This window comes from Acipenser ruthenus, chromosome 18 (genome assembly GCF_902713425.1).
Source record: "Acipenser ruthenus chromosome 18, fAciRut3.2 maternal haplotype, whole genome shotgun sequence".
Classification (NCBI taxonomy): Eukaryota; Metazoa; Chordata; class Actinopteri; order Acipenseriformes; family Acipenseridae; genus Acipenser; species Acipenser ruthenus.
Window position 1 is genome coordinate 31315423 of NC_081206.1, and position 20701 is coordinate 31336123.

At 48.0% G+C, this 20701-nt stretch overlaps 1 protein-coding gene across 11 annotated transcripts in view; it reads right to left on the reverse strand.

Moving 5' to 3' along the window:
- LOC117421955 (ninein-like) overlaps positions 1 to 20701 on the reverse strand; it is a 34901-nt gene that overhangs the window by 2260 nt on the left and 11940 nt on the right. For 3 of the 11 annotated variants that reach the window (XM_058990532.1, XM_058990531.1, XM_058990528.1), the window contains exons 5-30: positions 19889 to 19934; positions 19291 to 19466; positions 18880 to 19032; positions 18596 to 18763; positions 18246 to 18305; positions 17560 to 17696; positions 17022 to 17162; positions 16662 to 16836; positions 16334 to 16444; positions 16051 to 16140; positions 15806 to 15947; positions 15331 to 15452; positions 14276 to 14829; positions 11843 to 13591; positions 10876 to 11001; positions 10691 to 10760; positions 10012 to 10233; positions 9399 to 9515; positions 9046 to 9159; positions 8728 to 8841; positions 8407 to 8553; positions 8005 to 8274; positions 7361 to 7510; positions 6782 to 6874; positions 6203 to 6343; positions 44 to 151 (exon numbers count right to left, since the gene is read on the reverse strand). In XM_058990532.1, the coding sequence (XP_058846515.1) occupies positions 44 to 151; positions 6203 to 6343; positions 6782 to 6874; positions 7361 to 7510; positions 8005 to 8274; positions 8407 to 8553; positions 8728 to 8841; positions 9046 to 9159; positions 9399 to 9515; positions 10012 to 10233; positions 10691 to 10760; positions 10876 to 11001; positions 11843 to 13591; positions 14276 to 14829; positions 15331 to 15452; positions 15806 to 15947; positions 16051 to 16140; positions 16334 to 16444; positions 16662 to 16836; positions 17022 to 17162; positions 17560 to 17696; positions 18246 to 18305; positions 18596 to 18763; positions 18880 to 19032; positions 19291 to 19466; positions 19889 to 19934 (5496 nt within the window). Of the gene's footprint in view, positions 1 to 43; positions 152 to 1982; positions 3521 to 6202; positions 6344 to 6781; positions 6875 to 7360; positions 7511 to 8004; positions 8275 to 8406; positions 8554 to 8727; positions 8842 to 9045; positions 9160 to 9398; positions 9516 to 10011; positions 10234 to 10690; positions 10761 to 10875; positions 11002 to 11842; positions 13592 to 14275; positions 14830 to 15330; positions 15453 to 15805; positions 15948 to 16050; positions 16141 to 16333; positions 16445 to 16661; positions 16837 to 17021; positions 17163 to 17559; positions 17697 to 18245; positions 18306 to 18595; positions 18764 to 18879; positions 19033 to 19290; positions 19467 to 19888; positions 19935 to 20701 lie in introns of those variants that run through there. The other 8 variants (XM_058990529.1, XM_058990535.1, XM_058990536.1 and 5 more) reach the window with 8 other exon arrangements.

Genomic DNA, 20701 nt, shown 5'->3' on the forward strand with positions numbered 1-20701 from the left:
GGTGGGATAGCGAAATAGGAGGAAGGTTTTCGATGTAGTTTACCTGATCCTTAAGCTGGGAGACTTTCTCCTGAAGCAGCAGCTTGACGTTACGGAGATTCTGCTCGACATTCCTCATCCGCTCCTCCATCCTGAGCAGCACATCCCCCTCCTGAAACGCAGAGAGAACGAACACAGACACACCAGTCAGCACAGAGGGAATTCAGGGAGATGGCACTGCATATACACTCACTGTGACTGCACAACTCGATGCAGAATTACACAACATTTAAAAAAAAGTTAGACATTAACTAGGGTTATGTTGCAGTGAAACCTGGTGAGAAGTAATAACACAGATTGGGAGAAAAAAAAAAAGTTTGTGCGCTATTCGACTGCCAGAAAGCAGCATTCATTAAAGACATTTATTTATTACATATACCACCCCCCCCCCCCCCCCCCTCCTCCACTATGCCACCCTCGCATTCCAGCGACTCCTCCAGAACCTACTTGCACCAATAGAAACCATTTTAACTGCCCTCTTTATGCCACAGCCCTTGCGATCCACCAGCTGACAGGAGCATCAAGCCAAGCAAATGTACATAAACGAGTCGCAGTTTAATCACCAGCAAGAAACAAGACATTATTATGCAGAAAAGAACTGCTTGACATGCTGGGCTCATTATTGATTCTGTACAGAACTTGCACTAATCTCGCGGTGGTCCTGAAAAATTAAACGTTTTAATTGCTAACATGTGCAGTTTTTGTATTTTATGGGATTTGTTTTAATGACCTTCATTATATTGCCACCCATCGCTACATCCGCTGTTTGGTCCCTGTCCTTTGCTGGCAGTATATAACGGAGGACTTGGATATCCCTGTACATTTTAATTTGGGGTCTTTTGACACTGCAACTAGCTCTCTGTACAAGGCAGGCCCCTCAGACCCGATCAGATCTTCAGCTTATTTCACTTGACAACCAATACATAACAAAAAGAGACACAGGTGTAAAGCTCCATTTGTTTAAAATTGACTGTTTATTGTTTATTTCTTTCCATAAAAATATCACACACACTATCTGATGGTAAACAAAAAATAAATCAAAATAAATAATCCATCCATGTTTTTAAAATAAAAATCAGCAATATATAACAAATTACAACAAAAACAATACAATCATTTAAAAATTGATTTTACAAATCTACAAAAAAAATAAATACACAATAAATAACATTAATGAAAATAAACAAAAGCGCTACAAAAATAGTGATCATTAACAAAACAATAACATAAAACAAACAAACACACACACAATACTGCTGTAATACTGCTGGTAGGAAAGGCTGGTCAGGATCTGCTCACTCGCTCACTCACTCACTCAGGGACCCCAATCCACTCCTTGGGAACTCTAACATACCAGGTTTTCATTTCAACCAGATCCTAAGGTAGATCTAGCCTTACTGTAGAAATTGACATTGTGCTGTATTGTTTTACAGTTTACACTGTATTCAGGAAACGGCTGAAACAAACCCCTGAACTGTCACACTGGTTCCAGAGAGGAGCGCACTGGGGAGCCTTTCAAACACGGGTCCTTCTTTACATTCCCATGAAGGGACAGTGTTTGTGCGTCTTGGTGTATCCTCTAAATAGTGCAAAATGAAATCAATAAAATAACCACCTGAGCACACGTGATTGGCTAAGAAAGAAAACAAGCAATCTGCTCTTCATTAATCTACACCCCTTATATTAACGACCAAGCACCTTCGGTCTGTAACTGGTGTTTTTTATTTATTTATTTATTCATTTATTTATTTACAAAAAAATAATCATACAAAATCCCATTAAAAAGTGTAATTTTTTTTTTTTTTTTAATTGAATAGATCATTTACATACATTTTTTTTTAAATACAGAAAGTGCTTGTTTTTTCACCCACGTGATACCACATCTGAACCTAGTTATGTCTCAATACTGCCAATATCAACAAACAAGCCCTCCCCTCTAATCATTCTGTCATCAATGATTCAGTGAATTATAATGTATTATAAAACCACAGTGAATTTCAGTGCTTGTGAAATCCTTCTGCGAGGAGGATACACGGATTTGAGACGGGCAGTTTCTACGCTATATCAGATTAACCTGCTTTACTGCCACAGCCGACTACCTCGGTTTGGAACAAGCACTGTGGTTTCAATGTGAATGTCCGAAGTGCAAAACAAAAGATAAATCAAAATTAAATAAAATCTGTGAAAGCTAAACAAAATCAGACTTCAGTGCTCGTTTTGCTATCAGACTTATATATTTTTTTGTTATTTATTTTACAAAAGAGTGAATCAGTGAAGACCCCTTATACAAGAAAATACAGAACTTCACTGTCGTCAAGGCTCAAGAGTGAAATAATCAAATGAGTGAATAATGGAATAGTGGAATATCAAGGGAGCGCTGTAGATACAAATTGCAAGAGGAGCTTCTTCATAAGCAAGCTTAAAAAAAAAACCAAGGCTGTATTGAATTACCCTTGATACGACTGTCAATAAACTGTACAGTACCGTCGGTTCACAGCTCTACAGTGTGAGGTGAGCAGATCTTTGGACAAACCTCTACCAATATACACAGTGCTGCTGATGGACGACAACGATTAAAACAAAAATAACATACATTTCAAACAGGGTGCACTTCCACCCTGACATTAATAACATTTATATAAAACACAAACAGGAGTGCATTGAAGATTATTGCTTCCGTTTCCATTCAAGGATACCTTGTTGTCACCAATTATTATTACAGTGTGCAGTGCAGCAGTCTCCATCTCAAAGCCCCAGCGACTGAAGAGGCTTGCACTAAACAGTGCCATCTGCTGGCCCTTTGTTACAGTACAGGGATCAAGATAACTGAATGTATTCCCTTTAAATCATTTAAAATGACAGTATCCAGGTCAGTAAGAATTTTATCAAAGAGAGCATTTGGATGCAAATTGCTAGGAAACAACAATGAAGCCAGTAGGCTACCATATATATATATATAAACAACAAAAGTGATCATTGTTTGTTAATTGGCAAGTGTAACATTCAAATGAATTTAATTAAATACACATTAAAACAGAAAAGCATTCATAATTAGTTTAACAGCAGTACATGAGGTTGCAGTACTGTGCTGGTCATAAACCTTTTTTTTTTTTTTTTTTTGCATCCCTACATTTTTTTTGGCCTTATAAAATGTGTTTTTTTGTGCACTTATATTTTGTGTTGCGACTGGAACGCTGATCCCCTGGTTCCCAGTCCTCATCGCTAACTGCTAAGCCTCACTGGCTGGAGATGGAGACTGGGAGCTCCCTGCTGCATTGCACGCTGTGATGGTTTTAGTTTTTGGTTCCCGAAGTGCAGTCTAGGAAGAGTGTCTTGAGTATTGTTAGCTTATTCCAGTTTGAACAGTTCATAAAAAAGGAGGGGCAGGAGGGGAGAGGGGACCGGTGTTTAACTGCCTTCACAACCTGCCGATCCTCCTGTAGGTGTCTGTATGCGCGGCACGCTGCTCCGGTAACGCGCCCTGGAGAGAGAAGGTAGGTACACTTGACCCTGAAGCAATCCGCTAGCAGCCACACAGCACAGCACAGCACAGCACAACACAACAAACCACAGAGTGGGAATAAGACACCCATGCTTAGCAGTATGAGCCGCCCCTGGCTTTACTAGGAGAATAAAGGAAAAAAAAGAAAATCTTCTTAACTCTCATTAGCACAACAACTTTTCCTTCTAATCTTTTCACTTTTTCGGTCTGAATCCTAATAAATCGGCTTTGCGGGGGCGGGCATCCTTACCATGAGAGCAGGACTGCATTCCTTGGATACTTCAAATGCTCTTACTGCTAAGCTGTGAGGAGTGACCTACTAAAAGTTCTCTGAACAATCTCAGGCAGCATTAAAGCAGTAAAGCCTGGAATGGCCTGTGCTGCCCTGCAGTGGGGAGTCTTATTTTCATCCCTGAACACCCTCGTCCACAGCACACAATGGCACACAGAAACACAGCACATGGAAACACAGCAACACAGCACACAGAAACACAGCACATGGAAACACAGCAACACAGCACACAGAAACACAGCACACAGCACATGGAAACACAGCAACACAGCACACAGCAAACAGAAACAACACACAGAAACACAGCACACAGCATATGGAAAAACAGCAACACAGCACACAGCACATGGAAACACAGCAACACAGCACACAGAAACACAGCACACAGCATATGGAAAAACAGCAACACAGCACACAGAAACACAGCACACAGCACATGGAAACACAGCAACACAGCACACAGAAACACAGCACACAGCATATGGAAAAACAGCAACACAGCACACAGCACATGGAAACACAGCAACACAGCACACAGCAAACAGAAACAACACACAGAAACACAGCAGCACAAGCACACAGCAACACAGCAAACAGAAACAACACACAGAAACAGCACATAGAAACCCAGCACATACAAAACACCAGGCTGAGGAATCTGGATCAAACAGAACCCACTCCCAGCTGAAGAACTTAATCACAGACAGCTCAGTATTTAAACAACTAGACACACAGACACCCAGGATAATTCCAACCAACACAAAAACGTCAGGAGACATATTATATGCTAACAAAAATACATACAATCAAAAACACACATTACTGTACAGATGGCACCCCATGAAACACAACAGTACAAAACTGCCACAACTTTCACATTGCGGTGTTTGCCGGTTTTGCAGTGGTCTGTTGTTTTAATCTGTTGGACCAGGTGAAAAGTGCGGTCTGGCAGCAGCGGAGAGTGAACTGAAAGATGCAGTGACACAAAATCTCCAACAGGTGTCAGCAACACAAAGACTGAAGGCATCGTCAGACCCTTTCTTTCATTAGGCATTTTGAAGAAACTCCAAGGTAGTTGCTATACTTGTAACGATACAGGACCATGTGTTGTTGCATACAGTAAAATCTATTTATTTGCTGTTTTTTTTTTGAGGAACCCACAGAATACCTCAATACAGCAGGTGCATCAAAACTATTGCAGAACCTTTCAGGACAATGCATTTGTTTTGTGCAAACTGGAGTTGTTCCTTGAAACATTGTGGAACTTGTTAACTGTGCAATTCGCCACTTAATTAGTATCTCAAAGCAAGGAGTGTCCATCTTCTGAAAACCAAACAGCCACACAAATCAGCAAATTGCACCCAAGTCCGCTGCAATACCAAAGCCTGGTTGGGTGGCGTCACACTGAGCCTTTTTAGCATGAAGCCTGGGCTACCTCAGTTATTAGATCCATATATTAGTTCAAAAAAAGTTTTAAGAAAAGAAAGGTTCGAGATTCAGATCTGCAAGGCATGAACCAGAGATTTATTTTCTCCCGTCTTTACAATCTGATTGCAGACAAGCCTGCTTGATTCTGGCTCCTGGCAACGTCTCCATCTGCTTATTATCATCAATAGAAGTGAATGAGGACAAAATCCTGACTCTGCTTGCTCACTGCCAGCAATATTTGCTCAGTCCCTTTGAAAGGATACTAAAAAGGGTTTGACTGTATTTTCTAGAAGGCATGGCTATGTATTTACCAGTGTGCTTCCAGAGCAGATGACTACCATAACCGTGTGTATGCATGACTCTGTGCGTGCAAAGGAGAGACACTCTTGCTTAGGGGTTGCAATATACACAGATATAATATCTGTGATTTCTGACTAGGATGACACAATGATGATCTGTACTATACGAGTGTGAAAACAGGCACTGTAAAAACCCCTTTATTGCGAGTGGCATTCATTTAAGAAATCGCTGATTTCAAAGGCTGCCAACTGTGCAACGTACAGTATACTGCACAATTGAATTGTAACGTACAGTATACTGCACAACAGAATTGTAACGTACAGTATACCGTACAGTATACTGTGGATCTAGTAGCGCGCTAGATCCATTCATTGCACTGCTTTACTGTGAACTCCAGACAGCGTGACAATGTAAAGAAGAATAGAGACATTCCTCCTTCTGCAAGGGCAAGCAAAGAGTGCTGATCCCGCACGGTCTCCTGAAGAACCTCACTGGTGATGTGTAAATCACGGAGTTAGATATCAGGGCTTTCTTCTGGGTGAATGTCTATCAATCTCTCAGTGGTGCTCTGCTGCACACAGTGGTGGTGTGAGCCCCTGGTGGTCGGGGGTGGTATTGCTTCGTCAGCACTTGTACTGTACCTGCTGCATGTGGATGTCTGGCACCCGGCCCCCCAGGTCCTCGGGACGGTGCTGCCCGCGACGCTCCCCCTGCAGCAGCCTGTGCTGGGCCTGGACCAGCTGCTCCCTCGGCACCAGCCCTCCGAGCTGCTCACACAGAGTCTGAGAGAGAGTGGGAGAGAGAAGCACGCAGGTAGTCAGAGAGGTGGAGGGGTGTAATGAAGGAGTAGACTGGTAGACCTGCACTGCACTCAGGTGTCACGCTGCTGGTTTAGCAGACGCCCATCAGCACAGACCCTGACTGGCACCCAGTATTAGAGCAATCGTATCAGTATTTAACTTAACGGAGATGGGAATGAGACGAAATGAGCTCATCCAATCACTTCATTCATAAAATATAAAGAAAACACTGAGAAAATACAAAGAAAACACTGAGAATGTGGGCAGGGAAGACATACTGAAACTGAGAATGCCGAACGCCTCAACTTTTGGCCACAATACAGTCTGCCTTTGTTGTTTGGGCAGCTGTGAGTTTTTGTCAGACTGTGTGCGTGCATGTGTGCGTGCGTGCGTGCGTCGAGCGCCCCTCATCTCCAGTACCTGGCTCTCCAGTCTGGCCTGTCGGCTCCGCAGCGCCTCGTTCTCCACCTTCAGGCTCTCCAGATCTCGCTTGCAGTCGCTCAGCTCGCTCACCTGCAGGGGAGACAGACAGACAGACAGACAGACAGACAGACAGAGTCAGGGCACAGGCCTGCTTCAGACCCCTCCAAACCAACAACCACCACCTGCTAGAAACTCAAACTTTTACAAGGGTTTCCATAATACCACCAACCAGCTTGCAAAACCTTTAAAAGGTTTACCACAGTAATTTTGCATGCTTTTCCTATGGTTATACAATACATTGACCATAGATTGCCATGCTTTTTAATATGCTTTACCATGCCTCTGTGGACCTTACAATGCTTACCTATGCTTTAACTGTGCTTTAAAACATTACATTTCCGTATTTATTGTATTCATGTAGGCGGGGCAGCACTAGATCCCTTTTTTCTCCTGGTGTTGGACTGAATCTTGTTTTCATAAAGCCATGAGGACGAGTTAAGCAACTATTAGAATGTGTCAGTGCCACTCAATTCCACTAGAGGGTTGCTGGTGTGAAGGCAATGCCTGTGCTCTCACCCTGCAGTTGGCTGCCAGGAGCTCCCTGTGCAGCTGCTCCAGCTCCCTCTTCAGGCTGCTCTTCTCCTGCTCCACCGCCTTCACCAGGCTGGACTGGCCCTGCTGCTTCTGCTGCTTCAGAGTCAGGATCATCGCCTCCAGCTGCCGGATCTGAGGAGAGCGGAGCAGACATGGTGCTCAGGCTTCAGCACGGTGCACACCCCGACTAGGGCTAGCCTTCCCCACAGACAAACTGGCCTATATGTTCCCCTATGGGCAAACTATCCCACTCTTATAAATGTGTTGCATGGGCAGTCGTCCACAGTGGAAGATCCTTCGTCTCTTTAGACTGGCCTATCACAGGGGTGCACAGCAAGGACCATTCTAGCACAAACACGTGTTCCATTCATGGTCTAGCCTCTCATAGCTCTCTCATTTTCTGCAGCAGTCTTCATCCCCCTCATCCCCCTCTCCTGCAGTGATCGAGCCCCCTCTTTACTCTCTCTTTTGAGTGATTCAGGTATTAGTGTTGGTCCCCCTCCTGCCTCCACTGCCTTACTCCTGGATTCCTGGAGCAGTCTCCCCCCTCCCCCCTCCCCCCTCCCCCCTCCTCCCCTCTCCCCTCTCCCTCCTCCCCTCTCCCCTCTCCCCTCTCCCCTCTTTACCTTCTCTCGACAGTGGTTCAGGTCCCCCTTGGTGTTCTGCACCTCTTTCTGCAGCCGTTCGTTCTCCTGCCTCAGCAGCTGCTGCTCCTGCTCCACCAGTCTGGCCAGTTCGTCCCAGTAAAGCTTCTTTTGCTGGTTCTGGTAGCCCGTCGACTGCACCGCCAGGTCCAGAACCTGGTTCTGATCCGACAGACAGAGACAGACAGTCAGGGTCTGGGACTCTCGCAAATCATCTTCGCATGCATTTACACAACACTGGGACAGATGATTCTGATGAAAAACAAACAGGTGATCGGCAGTGATTGTGGCCCACTGTGCACTCATGTTTCAAAAGACAATATCTGATATTGAAAAGGGGAAGTCTGAAAACAAAGCGTTTAGGAGTGATTCACTGAGCCACACCTTGTCGCTGGCGTTCTGCAGCTGCTTGTGCAGCGACATCACTTCCTGCTTGAGGGCCTCCTTTTCCTGCTGGGTGACCCGCAGGTCTGATTTCAGTCGAGCCATCTGGAGGTTGACACTCTGTACTGCTTCTTCCAGACTGTGGACCTGGGGGCAAGGGATTGCAGAAAAAACACATACAGATTACATTGAATTCAATGCAGCATCGGTTTGTAAAGTAAGCAAATAAAAAAAAAACAGGTGAAACAGAGTTCTAAAGAGCTTCTTAATGTCAATGTTCTCATTTTCCAAGAAGAAACCAAGCATTCTCCCGGTCTCTACCTTGTCCAGGGAGGCGCTGAGCTGGCTCCTCAGTGTCTGAGCGTGCTGCTCCACTGCCTGCCGATCCTGTCTGAGCTGAGCAAGCTGGTTCTCAAGCACTCCGATCTTCGCAACCTGGGAGGAGAGCGGAGGAGAGGCAGAGAGAAGGTTTTTAGTGCCAATCCCCAGACTCTGATTAGCACTTACTGTGAAGCACCTTGCCTAAGGTTATACAGGTAATGGAGGATCACTGCTATTGGGGGGTCAGTCACAGTCAGTGTACAGTATGTTTCACTGTAACACAAGGAGCAGTGTTCTGTGGTGGAAGCGCGTCGGTACCTTGTCCACGCAGCGGTTCAGCTCCTCGCTCAGCGTCTCCTTCTCTTTCTGGAGCTTCTCGTTCTTGCAAACCACGCCGAGCAGTTCCTTCTTCAGGTCACTAGAGCCCGACAGCTACACCAACACACAGACAAACCAGGTCAGGAACGAGCCATACAGGACAGACACAACCTTCTTTAAAAGAGACACCCTTAATACAACAGACAACACTCAGCCCTGGGATTGTAGCCAGTCCCTCACTTTGCATTGGGACTAATCTGGGCATGGTGCACAACAGCCGCTATCCTGATCAGTTTAGATGCGGATCAGACAGCCAGACACCATCGCCCTCAGTACCAGCCCTCTAAACTCACCTTCTCTTTCATAGCAGACAGCTCCTGGCTCAGCAGTGCCTTCTCCTGCTCAAGCACACGGCTCTTCTCCTCAACCCTTGAGAGCTCAGACTCCAGAGTGGACATGCACGCCGCCATCTGACCGGAGAATACAGCAATTAATATTATCATTGCTATCATTGTAAAACAGTGTATAAAATACATCTCCATCATCTTTGTGTTGGAGGAGAGTGTGTAGGCGTCCCCTGATAGCTTACCCAGTAGGAGTGTGCTGATACACACTCATAATTGCCTTTAAGAAGTATATACAAATTGGTAGGTATTAAATAAATCCATTCATTAATGTGTTGGTGTGGCCTCGGTACGGCAGTAAACCTGACCCGGATGACAGGTAAACTCGCTTCCAATCAGCTTTTAAAACACTCAGTGCGGAAGTGGTACTCAATGGTAAAGGTGAGAGGAGGAGAGCTTTTCTTGTTTTGAAATCAATGCATTAATCCACACAGCAAACCACAAAGCTATCCACACAGCAATCAACCATCAACACAGCCATCAACCATCAACACAGCCATCTACACAGCCATCAACCTCGTGCCCCATACCCGTGTCAGTGCCCTGTGCCAGTCCTGCTCACCTTGCTCCTCTCCTGGCTGAGCTCAGTGCTCAGCGCAGCTCTCTCCCTCTCTAGCTCCTCCCGGTGGTGGCGGCGGCTGTTCTCGCGGATCTCGTGGTGCCGCAGCACCTCACACATTCTCCGGTTCAGCTCCACGAGGTCCTCGGCGTTCCGACCGCTCTTCTGAGCCAGCTCTGCGTTCTCGCTCTCCAGCTGCTGACCACGGGACCGCAGCTCCAGCACCTGGGCAACACACAGGCATTGAGAAGGCTTTCCCTTTCCTTTCATTTGGTGTTTAAATTATTCATTTCAGCTCAAACAAACTGAGGAGCTAACAGTCTTCCCTTTTAAATTACAGTAGCCCCTCATTAAACCAGACATGTCTGGAGACAGACAGGTTTTCTGAAATAACGAGGTGTTCTTAATTCTAGGGATTTACATGCATCTGGTCTTCTCCATGTCCCAGTCTCTTTTTTCAGCGTGTCTCTTTGGATCATACAATTTAGTGACCCAGCATTATAGCTGGGGGGCATTTGTTGTGTCCGGCATGTCCGAAGTTATGGCACAACAGGGTCTGTATTAGCGAGGGACTACTGTATTCACTTCAGCTCATACTAAATGAAGGGATAACAATCTTAATCAGATGATGGGGAAGGAAGCTTGCATCCCCTGCAGCTGTGTTTACATTCAGGAAACGTACCTGTTTCTTTAAATTCTCTGCAGCCTTCAGAGCTGCCATCTTCTCCTTCTTAAACTGCTCCACCTTGCGCCTGGGAAGCGAACAAGAGAGAATTTATGAGTGAGTGTTTAGGAGTTATGAATGGAGAGGATACAACGTCTGCTCTCTCCCAGCGCAACGGCGTTACTGTTTGAAAATCTCCTTACAGCACTTCCTCCTGAGTGTCGCCGAGGTCCTTCAGTTTCAGCTGTGAGAAGCCTCCGTCCTCCTTCAGTGTAGAGATCTCCCGTTTCAGAGAGAGATTCTCCTCGGCCAGCCTCCTAGCCTCGCTTCTACACAGCGACACAGAGAGGACAGAGCTAAGTTATAGCACAGTGCACTTACATGTGATCATATGAGCCAATTAAAACCGATAACTTTCCAGCCTCTACCGACTCGTCATCTATGCAGCACAGGGATGGAAACAAGACTCCCATTGCATAGCGCTGTGATACACTCCATGAGTTAAGACACATCTGAGCTTGTTCCCTATAAACCGTGGCTAATGAGGCTCTTTTTTAAACCTGGAATGAGGGAAAAGGCTGTGCAATAGGAGTCTTACTTCCATCCCTACAGCATGATGTAACTTTGGGAGAAGTCTAGAACCAGACAGTCCTTCGCTGTAGTAGTGCCAAACAGTCTGTGGAATGTAACATTTCCAATGCATTGCTGCAATTCATCCTTAGGTTGTGGGGAACTCACTTAATTAAAATGTGCACACAGTCATCAAAAGACAGATCTTAAAAAATGATAAATATGGAAGGCACTTGTTAATGCTGCAGTGTAAAAAACATTAGAACTACAAAGCAGGTAGACTACAGTATAAACACAATACACAAAAAAACATGACAAAAGCATCTATACCAGATGCTCCCAATCCATCTGCCAGAGGTATATACACCTTTAAAGATACATGCTGTTCTAAGAGCATTACTACACCATGCACATGCAAGCGTTAAGACAATTAAGCGTTAGGACAATAGGAGCTTGACCATTAGCAGAAGCGCTACCCTACACGACAAAATGGACCAGCTGCACGAAACAGGCTACAGAAGCAACGTGTGGTTAGTTGAGCTGGGACGTGCACGAGGGACCAGGACTTCCCATGTTCCTCCGGATGAGAAGCTACGTTACCTGTGGGCTTGGCTTTTTTCCTGGAATTTGTGGCATTTCTTCTGCAGGTCTGAGACGGCGTTCTTCAGCTCTGCGTTCCTGCGCTCAGACTCCGCGCAGCTGTCCTCCAGCTCGGACACGGCCTGGATCTTGGCCTCCAGCTGGATGTTGAGATCCTGCAGCTTCTCCTCCGTCCTGGCCTTCACCTCGGCTGCCTCCTTCTTCCTGCTGCTCTCGGTCTCCTGGAGCTGGTTTCTGAGCAGTTCCTCTTGCTTCTTCAGCTCTCCGATCTGAGTGCGGAGAAAAGAGTTCTCCTCTGCCAGTCTGCTCATTTCTGTTTTAGACCTGGCACACTCCTCTTCCAGGTCCCCTAATCTTTGCTCCCTCTCCTCCTCCAGACCTTGGACTCTCTCCTCCAGCTTCAGCTTTTCCTCCCTCAGCCTGCTCTTATCAAGAGAGCACTCCTCGTACATGCTCTGGAGCTCCATCACTTGCAGGGTTTTGTCTTCCAGTTCTTTGGTGTGTTCGATCACCCTGGAGATGTCCAAGTGGAGCTCCTCACTGTCTCTCTCAGCTTGCTCCCCAACAGATGTCTTTCTGGTATCGACTGCTTCTTCAAGTTCAGTTATTCTCTCCCGGAGCTTCAGGTTCTCTGCTTCAGCAGCCTCTAACCTGGTTTGCAACTCAACTCGGAGGTTGCCTTGGTCCTGAAGTTTCTCACTCAGCTCCAGTATCTCAGTGCAGCAGTCGTCACGCTCCTTCATGGCATGATCGCGTTCTCCCTGCAGCTGAGGAATGATTTTACTCTCCTTTTCCAACTGCTTGATCTTCTTCTGAAGAGGAGCAACCTCAGGCATCTCACCATCTCCTTCGATGACCTTGATTTCTCCGGGAACATGTTCTTCCACTTCAGGAATCCTGAAGGTCGAGCTGATTTTCTCCCTTTCGATTTGCTCGGATTCCATTTGCAGGCCAGCAAGCGCCTCTGCTTCAGCTTCCAGCTCCTTTATCCTTTCAGTCAGGTGCGAGACCTTGGCAAAAATTTCCACATTTTGCTTCTTGGCCTCTTCGCAGTCCTCTGAAAAGGTCAAGGTTTCCAGTTCCAGCTCCTGTATTCTGGTCTCCAGCTTGCGGATCTCTGCTGCCAGCTCCTGCTTCTCCTGCGTTCCTTCCTCTAACAGGGACCACGCCTCCATGGTCTTCTTCTCCAAGCTGCAGAGCTGAGACTGCAGCTCGGACCTTTCCTGCTCAAAGTCTTCCACTGCCTGCTGAAGAAGGAGGTCCAGCTTTTGGGCTTTGTCCTCAGCTTGGGCCAGAAGCTCAGCCTTGGCCTCCAGCCGTTCCTGAAGCTCGTTCTGCAGCTCACAGAGCTCCATCTCTTTGCCCCGAGCCACAGCTCCGATATCCTCCAGGTCCTTCTGCAGCTGGTGGTTTTTAGTGATTAAGTTATTGAACTCTTCTTTGTGGCTCTTCTCCAGGAGGTCTCTTTCTAGGATGAGCTCCTGGGATGCCACTTCCTTCTCTCGCTCCAGGGTCTCCTGCAGACGTTCCCGCTCTCCCTCGCCTTCATGGAGGAGCTCCTCCTTCTCGAATTCCCACTGAGCCTTCTCCTCGGAATGTCGCTCCGAAAGATCCTTGAGCTCCTGTTGATATCGTTCCTCCAGCTGGGATATGTCCTGCCGGAATCGCTCTGAAATCGCCTCCTGGTCTCCTGAGAACCTGGCCTCCACCTCTCTGATCTTCTGGTTGAAGTGGCCTTCCAGTTTCTTCCTACACATGGCAATCATTAATAAACAGTTAGCACCAAGTGCCCTCATGGCAGGATCATCTGTTTATATCCATTTGACGCTGCAACATAATAGATGTTTGTTTCCTGTACTAAAAGACTCCCTTACTATATCAAATCCTAAACCCATTTCTCTGTTGACACTGTATTATTGTAAGATAGATTGACCTGGCCTAACCTGGCCTGGTGCAAGCAGGATTTCTCTGGTCAAAATGTTGCTGACACACAGAGATAAGCCAGCAACTAAGCATTGCACGCAAACGGGTGTAGAGACTGTATAAACAGCAGGTACATGGAGGTGCATTCGAAAAGCATCAAGATCCTCCATGAACACACACCAGCGCCGTGTCCGATTGCTTCATTTCTGTTACTAACTAGTGGCCTCATTATTGTGTACAATGATATTGATTAAGCTGTGAAACAGTGTGACTTTTGATTATTGGGATCAATAAAGGAAACTTGTTAAATTTTGCTTAAATCCTTGTTGTGTGTGCTCCTTTAAAGAGAAATACATAAATAATGTAGTTTCTTCACAACAGCACAGCTCAGAGGGGATACTGACCTCTTGTCATCACCCACCTATACATCTTATGTGACATCTCATCCTGAGCTACTGCAGACCAGGACTATACCACTGAAAGGGAGCCCATTACTCCGTGTCCTCTCACCTCTCCTCCAGGATCTCCTGCTCAAGGCTCTGCAGCCGGCCGGTCAGCCTCTCTCTCTCCTCGCTGTGTTTCAGAGTCAGATCCTCCAGGGCCTCCAGGTGCCTCTTCTCCAGAGAGCATTGCTCCTGCTCAAACAACTCCGCAAGCTCCTCCTCTCGTTCCTCCAGCTCCGCCCGCTTCCTCTCGCGCTCCTCCTGCAGGGTCTCCTCCAGTCTGGCTTGCTCCTCCACGTGCCGCCTCTCCAGCTCCCGCCTCTCCTCCTCTCCTCGCTCACGCTCGCTCTCCAGGGCTTCCACTCTGACCTGCAGCTCGGAGGCCCTGGCCTGGGCCTGGCTCTTCTCCTCCCCTCGCCGCCGCTCCAGCTCCGCCCTCTCCTCGATGTGAAGCCGCTCCGCTCTCTCGCACTCCTTCTCCAGGGTTTCCAGCTGGCTCTGCAGCTCGTGCACTTGGTTCTGGACCCGGCCAACCTCCTCCCGGCACCGCTGCTCCAGCGCCCTCTGCTCCTGAGCGTGGCCGGCTTTCAGCTCCTCCACCTGCTGCTCGTGCTCACTGACCTGCAACACAGCAAACCACATGAAACATTTTCATCACACTTTAATACTACAGCAGCTAGGCAACTCCGATCAAAAACGGCAGACTGCTATATACATTTGTGTCTTCTTTTTAATCCTCCATTGCTAGATCTGCTTTGATCTTTGTTTGACAGGGTTACTCACGGATATACAGGGTTGGAAATAAGACTCCTATTGCATAGCAGCTTTGCCCATTCCGGGTTTTACTACCAGCCTGATTAGCCACAATTTATATGTAATAAGCTCAGGTGTGTCTTATTAAACTCCTAGGAGTCTTATTTCCATCCCTGATGTACGTTTTCAACCCAGCGTGCTTCTGAAAAGAGTTCTTAAAAAGATGATGGTTTGAAAAGGTACCACTAAGGGTATATATTTTTGCTTCATTTATTTGACCCCCATTTGTCACCCCGATTGACAATGTCCAATTAGGCTTCAGCAGCCTCTGTACCCCCCTGGAGCTCGCTGCCACCCCTGATCGCTCACCTTGCTCTGCAGCTCGGCTCTCACGCTCGCCATGTCCTGCTGGTGCTGATCCTTCAGCTGCTCCACCAGCATCTCTGCCTCCAGACTCATGTTGAAGGGATGACCCTCCTCCAAACCCAGACCTGGGGAAAGCAGACAGCGACTGTGAGCAACACACAGAGAACACTCTCCGTGGAAGACACAGATACGCTTCTCTCTTGCGCTAGGGGATCGACATACATAGGCATGTTCTAGAACTTCATCTCCATGCAAAATTTGATTAAATTCAGGGGAAATAGAATAAATAAGTACATCAACATGATACAGATTTTAAAATTCATGTATGATGTATGGTGATGGAAATAAGACTCCTATGCATTCTTATTTCCAGCCCTTATGCATGCAAGGCTGAGTGATCTGGTGCTGAATGGTGTCTCGGATGCTGCCGGCAGGGACAGCGTGACTCCAGTACAGAGCGGGGGGAGCCGGTGCTTACCAAGGTCTGACTCCACACCAACGCCGCTCTTGCTGTCAAACTCCTCGGTCAGGGACAGTCCGAGGGAGGGGCGGGATGTCCTGCCCAGCGCGGAGTACTCCTCCAACTCAGCCTGCAGCTCGTCAATACGGTCCTGCAGCTCCTGGAGTGAGAGAGGGAGGGAGGGGTCAGGAGGGTCCGCTGCATTTCAATTCACTCTGAATCGATGCTCATGTCGCAGGACGCTGACGGAATGCAATGCTTACCCTGCACTGCTGCTCACACTCGCTCCGCATGCGTTTGAATCGCTCCTCCTGCAAGAAGAACTCTGCGCTGCCCGGGTCCAGATCACCAAACTGAGGAGCAGTAAACACACACACACACACACACCCACGCGTGAGAATGAGAACACACCGGGGCAAACACAGCAATGTGCAGAGACACAGACCGCAAAGAACTGCTGGCTGTTTATATGCTTATTCACGGACAGACAGGTACAGCAGAATGGTAGCTAAACAGACTCCCCTCGTGTGTCACACTGTGCTATACCTTCTCTTGGAGGATGTTATCCAGGTTGCTCTGCAGCTTGCTGGCCAGGTTCTCGCTTTCCACCAGCTTCTCTGTGATCTCCAGCAGCTCTGCCTCCAGACGCATGTTCTCCTGAGAGAAAGAGAGAGTTTAGTTTAGAGATCAGTTTGGAGGCAATAAGCAATGGCCATCACAGCCGTGGAGACCTCTCAATCCAGGTCTTCCACGAGCACAGGTGAACACTAAGGTAGAGCACAATCCATGCAAAACCTTCTAAGACTGAAGTAATGTGTGGGAGTGTGAAAGGTTGGTCTCATTGTGTGTATTTGTGGTGGCAGGACTGTGTTACCTTGTGTGCAAGTGAGAGGCGGTCTCGCAGGTACAGCTCCTCCTCCTTCACCTTTTCCACCTCCCTCTCCAGCTCAGACCTCTGCTTGCTGGCTTGCTGCTGGATCTGGTCCCGGTCTCTCGTCAGCTCGGCTTTCACTGCGGACAGCCTGTCCCGGTACTCCTGCTCCAGCTTCCTGCAGCAGAGACCGTTTCATTACATCAGCAGGGCAGGACAGCGCACAGGAGGAGAGGGACAGGAAAGGGCAGATCGAACAGGAGACCGTGATAGAGAAGGGGAAGAGAGGGGGAGAGAAGGGGGCAGTATGATTGAGTAGGGGACAGAACAAGAGGAAAGCGTAGAGTTGGTGCTCCGGGCTACCTGAGGTTGCTGTCGTTGAGACGCTCGATGGCGAGGTGGTGTTCGTCCATCTCGGTGGCCATCTGTGTCTTGAGCCGGTCAGCCTTGTCCAGGTCGGAGCGCAGCTTCCCCTTTTCCCTCATCTCGCGGTCCACTCGCTCCCTGGCAGATGGATGGACAGACAAGACGGACGGACAGATTGATTAGAGACAAGTGCGAGATACTGTTTATACCGGATGTACAGAGTGTGCTGCACCCCCTATAGCACCACATGTAAAAACATCAACACTTCAAACTCAATGCAATGTATTCATTCACAAATAAAGCTCTTCTGTCACACGCACGGCCATGCCCTGTATTTCCACTGGTTTCGCTTTTGCTTTTTTTCTGCTTTTGCATAATTGTTTCTGCAAACTGTTAGCTTGTCTGGTATTTGTGTATGTGTGTGTAACAGAGTGCAGTGTGCATGTAAATAGGGAGTGCAGTGTGCAGAGTGCATGTAGCAGGGTGCAGGGTGCATGGAAGGGAGTGCTGCATGCTTGTCAGCCCTGGCACTCACAGCAGGTGGCGGATCTCACTCTTGAAGCTGGCCAGCACCGCCTGGTGAATCCCATTCTTGGTGATTTGGAGCTCATTCTCCAGCGCGATCGTCAGCTCACTCAGATTCACCTTCCCGTCCAGACTGAAATCCAGGGCCTGCAGCACAGAGAGAGACAGCGGGGCTCAAGCACAAAAACACAACTACACAGCCACGCATTCACAGAATAATCCAGGGACAGCAACACAGAGAGAGACAGCGGGGCTCGAACACAAAAACACAACTACACAGCCACGCATTCACAGAATAATCCAGGGACAACAACACAGAGAGAGACAGCGGGGCTCGAACACAAAAACACAACTACACAGCCACGCATTCACAGAATAATCCAGGGACAACAACACAGAGAGAGACAGCAGGGCTCAAAATACAAAAACACAACTACACAGCCACGCATTCACAGAATAATCCAGGGACAACAACACAGAGAGAGACAGCGGGGCTCAAAACACAAAAACACAACTACACAGCCACGCATTCACAGAATAATCCAGGGACAGCAACACAAAACACAAGACATCACTTCTCAACCACACAGCCACGCAATTAAACAAGCCTGAAACACAGAGAGAGGGGCATGCCCAAGCATGCACAGAGCAGTGTGATTGATTCTACACGCTGGCTAACGGAGCTCCGAGTGAAACCTGGAGCGGATCAAGCTGCTCCTCAGTGGGAGCCCCGTTCCCCTGCTCCCAGCCCTGTACCTGCAGTATCAAGCTGCTCCTCAGTGGGAGCCCAGTTCCCCTGCTCCCAGCCCTGTACCTGCAGTATCAAGCTGCTCCTCAGTGGGAGCCCAGTTCCCCTGCTCCCAGCCCTGTACCTGCAGTATCAAGCTGCTCCTCAGTGGGAGCCCAGTTCCCCTGCTCCCAGCCCTGTACCTGCAGTATCAAGCTGCTCCTCAGTGGGAGCCCCGTTCCCCTGCTCCCAGCCCTGTACCTGCAGTATCAAGCTGCTCCTCAGTGGGAGCCCAGTTCCCCTGCTCCCAGCCCTGTACCTGCAATATCTCATGGCAGTTGTCGATGCCCTCCTCCTGCCAGGCGTCCAGCAGCCGCTCAGCGGTGGTGTAGCCCGAGCCGTCGTCCAGCCCCGAGAAGAGCCGCAGAGCGATGGTGCTGGTCATCGCCGAGGGGGTGGCCGTGCGCCTGCCGCTCTCGTCAAACGGCTGAGAAAACACAACGAGGGGGGTCAGAGGGCTAGGCTGGGGTTTGAAGGGTTTAGGGTTGCGGTTAGAGCTGCGGCCTGGGGGTGATCAGGCACGGAAGGGGGCGAGGGGTGTACCTGTGTGGAGAGGTGTCTCTTGAGCTGCCGGTAGGGGGTGGAGGCGGAGGGGGTGGGGGGCGTCCCGTTCCTCAGAACCCCAGAAATGAAGTCCTGGACACTCATCATCCTGTCAGGGTCCAGATTCGTAAAAACATCGTCCAGCCCCTGCAACTCAAACCGAGAGGAATGCACGGCATTTAGAGAATGAGACACTGTGTTTGACCACTAGATGGCAGTAATGAGCTAATACACAGCGTTAAGAAGAAGACGACGACTACGTTCATTAATTAATAAGCAAAATTTAAAGTAATTACCTGTAAATAAATATATACAAACAGTTACGATATACACAATAATGCAACATGTTTGTCTGTGTATTATCATGCAAACTGTGACTGGTGTAAGACTCTCAGAGGGAGCGCTCCTCACCTCCAATCCCAGCTGCTCGCACATCGAGATCAGCTGCCTGCAGCTTGCACAGCCGTGACGAGACACCCCCAGCTCTTCACAGACAGCCCCCAGCCGCTCCTCCAGCCAGTCCGGGGAGGGGGGCTGCCCCCCGCGGGGCGTGCCAGGGTCATCGGGGTTCCAGAGCCGCAGCTGACCTAGAGAGAGAGAGAGCGAGAGCGAGCGAGAGAGAGAGAGAGAGAGGAGAGTCACTGTATGGAAACACACAAGTTCCACTACGACACAGCTAGGGGATGCTGTACCTCCCACCCCACTGGCCATGATGCACCACACAACTGTAGGGTTTTTTGTTTGTTTGTTTTTAAATATTGTTCTTTAATTTTAAAGCGAGAGGTTTTAAGGCTTTAATCTAAAATGACTGACAGACTCAGCCATCCGGTTGCAATCTGGACAGGCGCTCGAGCACTGAAAGCACCTGCAGGTTTTTAATTGAGTTCTTGCAGTTACCCAGAGACCATCACAGGGAATAAGTAATGTCAGCGCAGACAGTCTGAACCACGAATCCCTTGGAAGAGAGGAGCAGTGCTTTGAAATCAATGCGCTTGGAGAGCGTTCTTACCTTCAGCCTCATACTCCTCACTGTATTGCGTGGATGTCTTCCAGGGCTGTGGAGAGAAACAGCAGACGGATTTATAGATGGTATCAATGCAAGTTTTGTGTGGTTCAATAAGCAAATGAAATTGACAAACAGTCCGCAGCTGCACAAGAGAGATCCTTCCAATAAAGCCCTTTCAAAAATCATCCTATAGTACACTGAGCAGGGATGGAAATAAGACTCCCCTTCCATAGCAGTCTGATCCTGTCCTGGTTTTACTAGGAGTTTAATCAGACACACCTGAGCTTGCTATCTCTACACTGTGGCTAATCAAGCTCGTAGTAAAACCTGGAATGGGTGACACTGCTCTGCAGCAGGACTCTTACTGTTATCTCTGCACTCAAAGGACCGTATAGTATTGTGGTTTATGACTGGTTGTTAAAGCTGTGAATGATATAGTTATGGTAACAGGGAATGACATTAGAAGCCAGTGTGCAGTACTGCGTTTCCTTTACAATCTTCTATTACGCTGCAGTGTTTCTTTAAGGACTGTTTTGTACGGGCCAGCGCCCTATCCTGCAAGCGCAGCTGTAAAGAATGCATGGCAGTCTCTCTGAAGAGGTGCAGAGAGAGCTTGGATTGGATTAATCAATGCACTGCACTGTACTGTACAGCCAGGGACAACAGGGCTCCTTTCAATACATTTCTGATTCCAGATTAGAAATGTAAAAAGACTGTTAATCTGCCCTGTTTCCATGGATACGAGGATCAACCCAGAATCCACCGGAATTCTCACGCACTCCAGTAGAATCTTGTTTACCAGGAGTTCTGGAACAC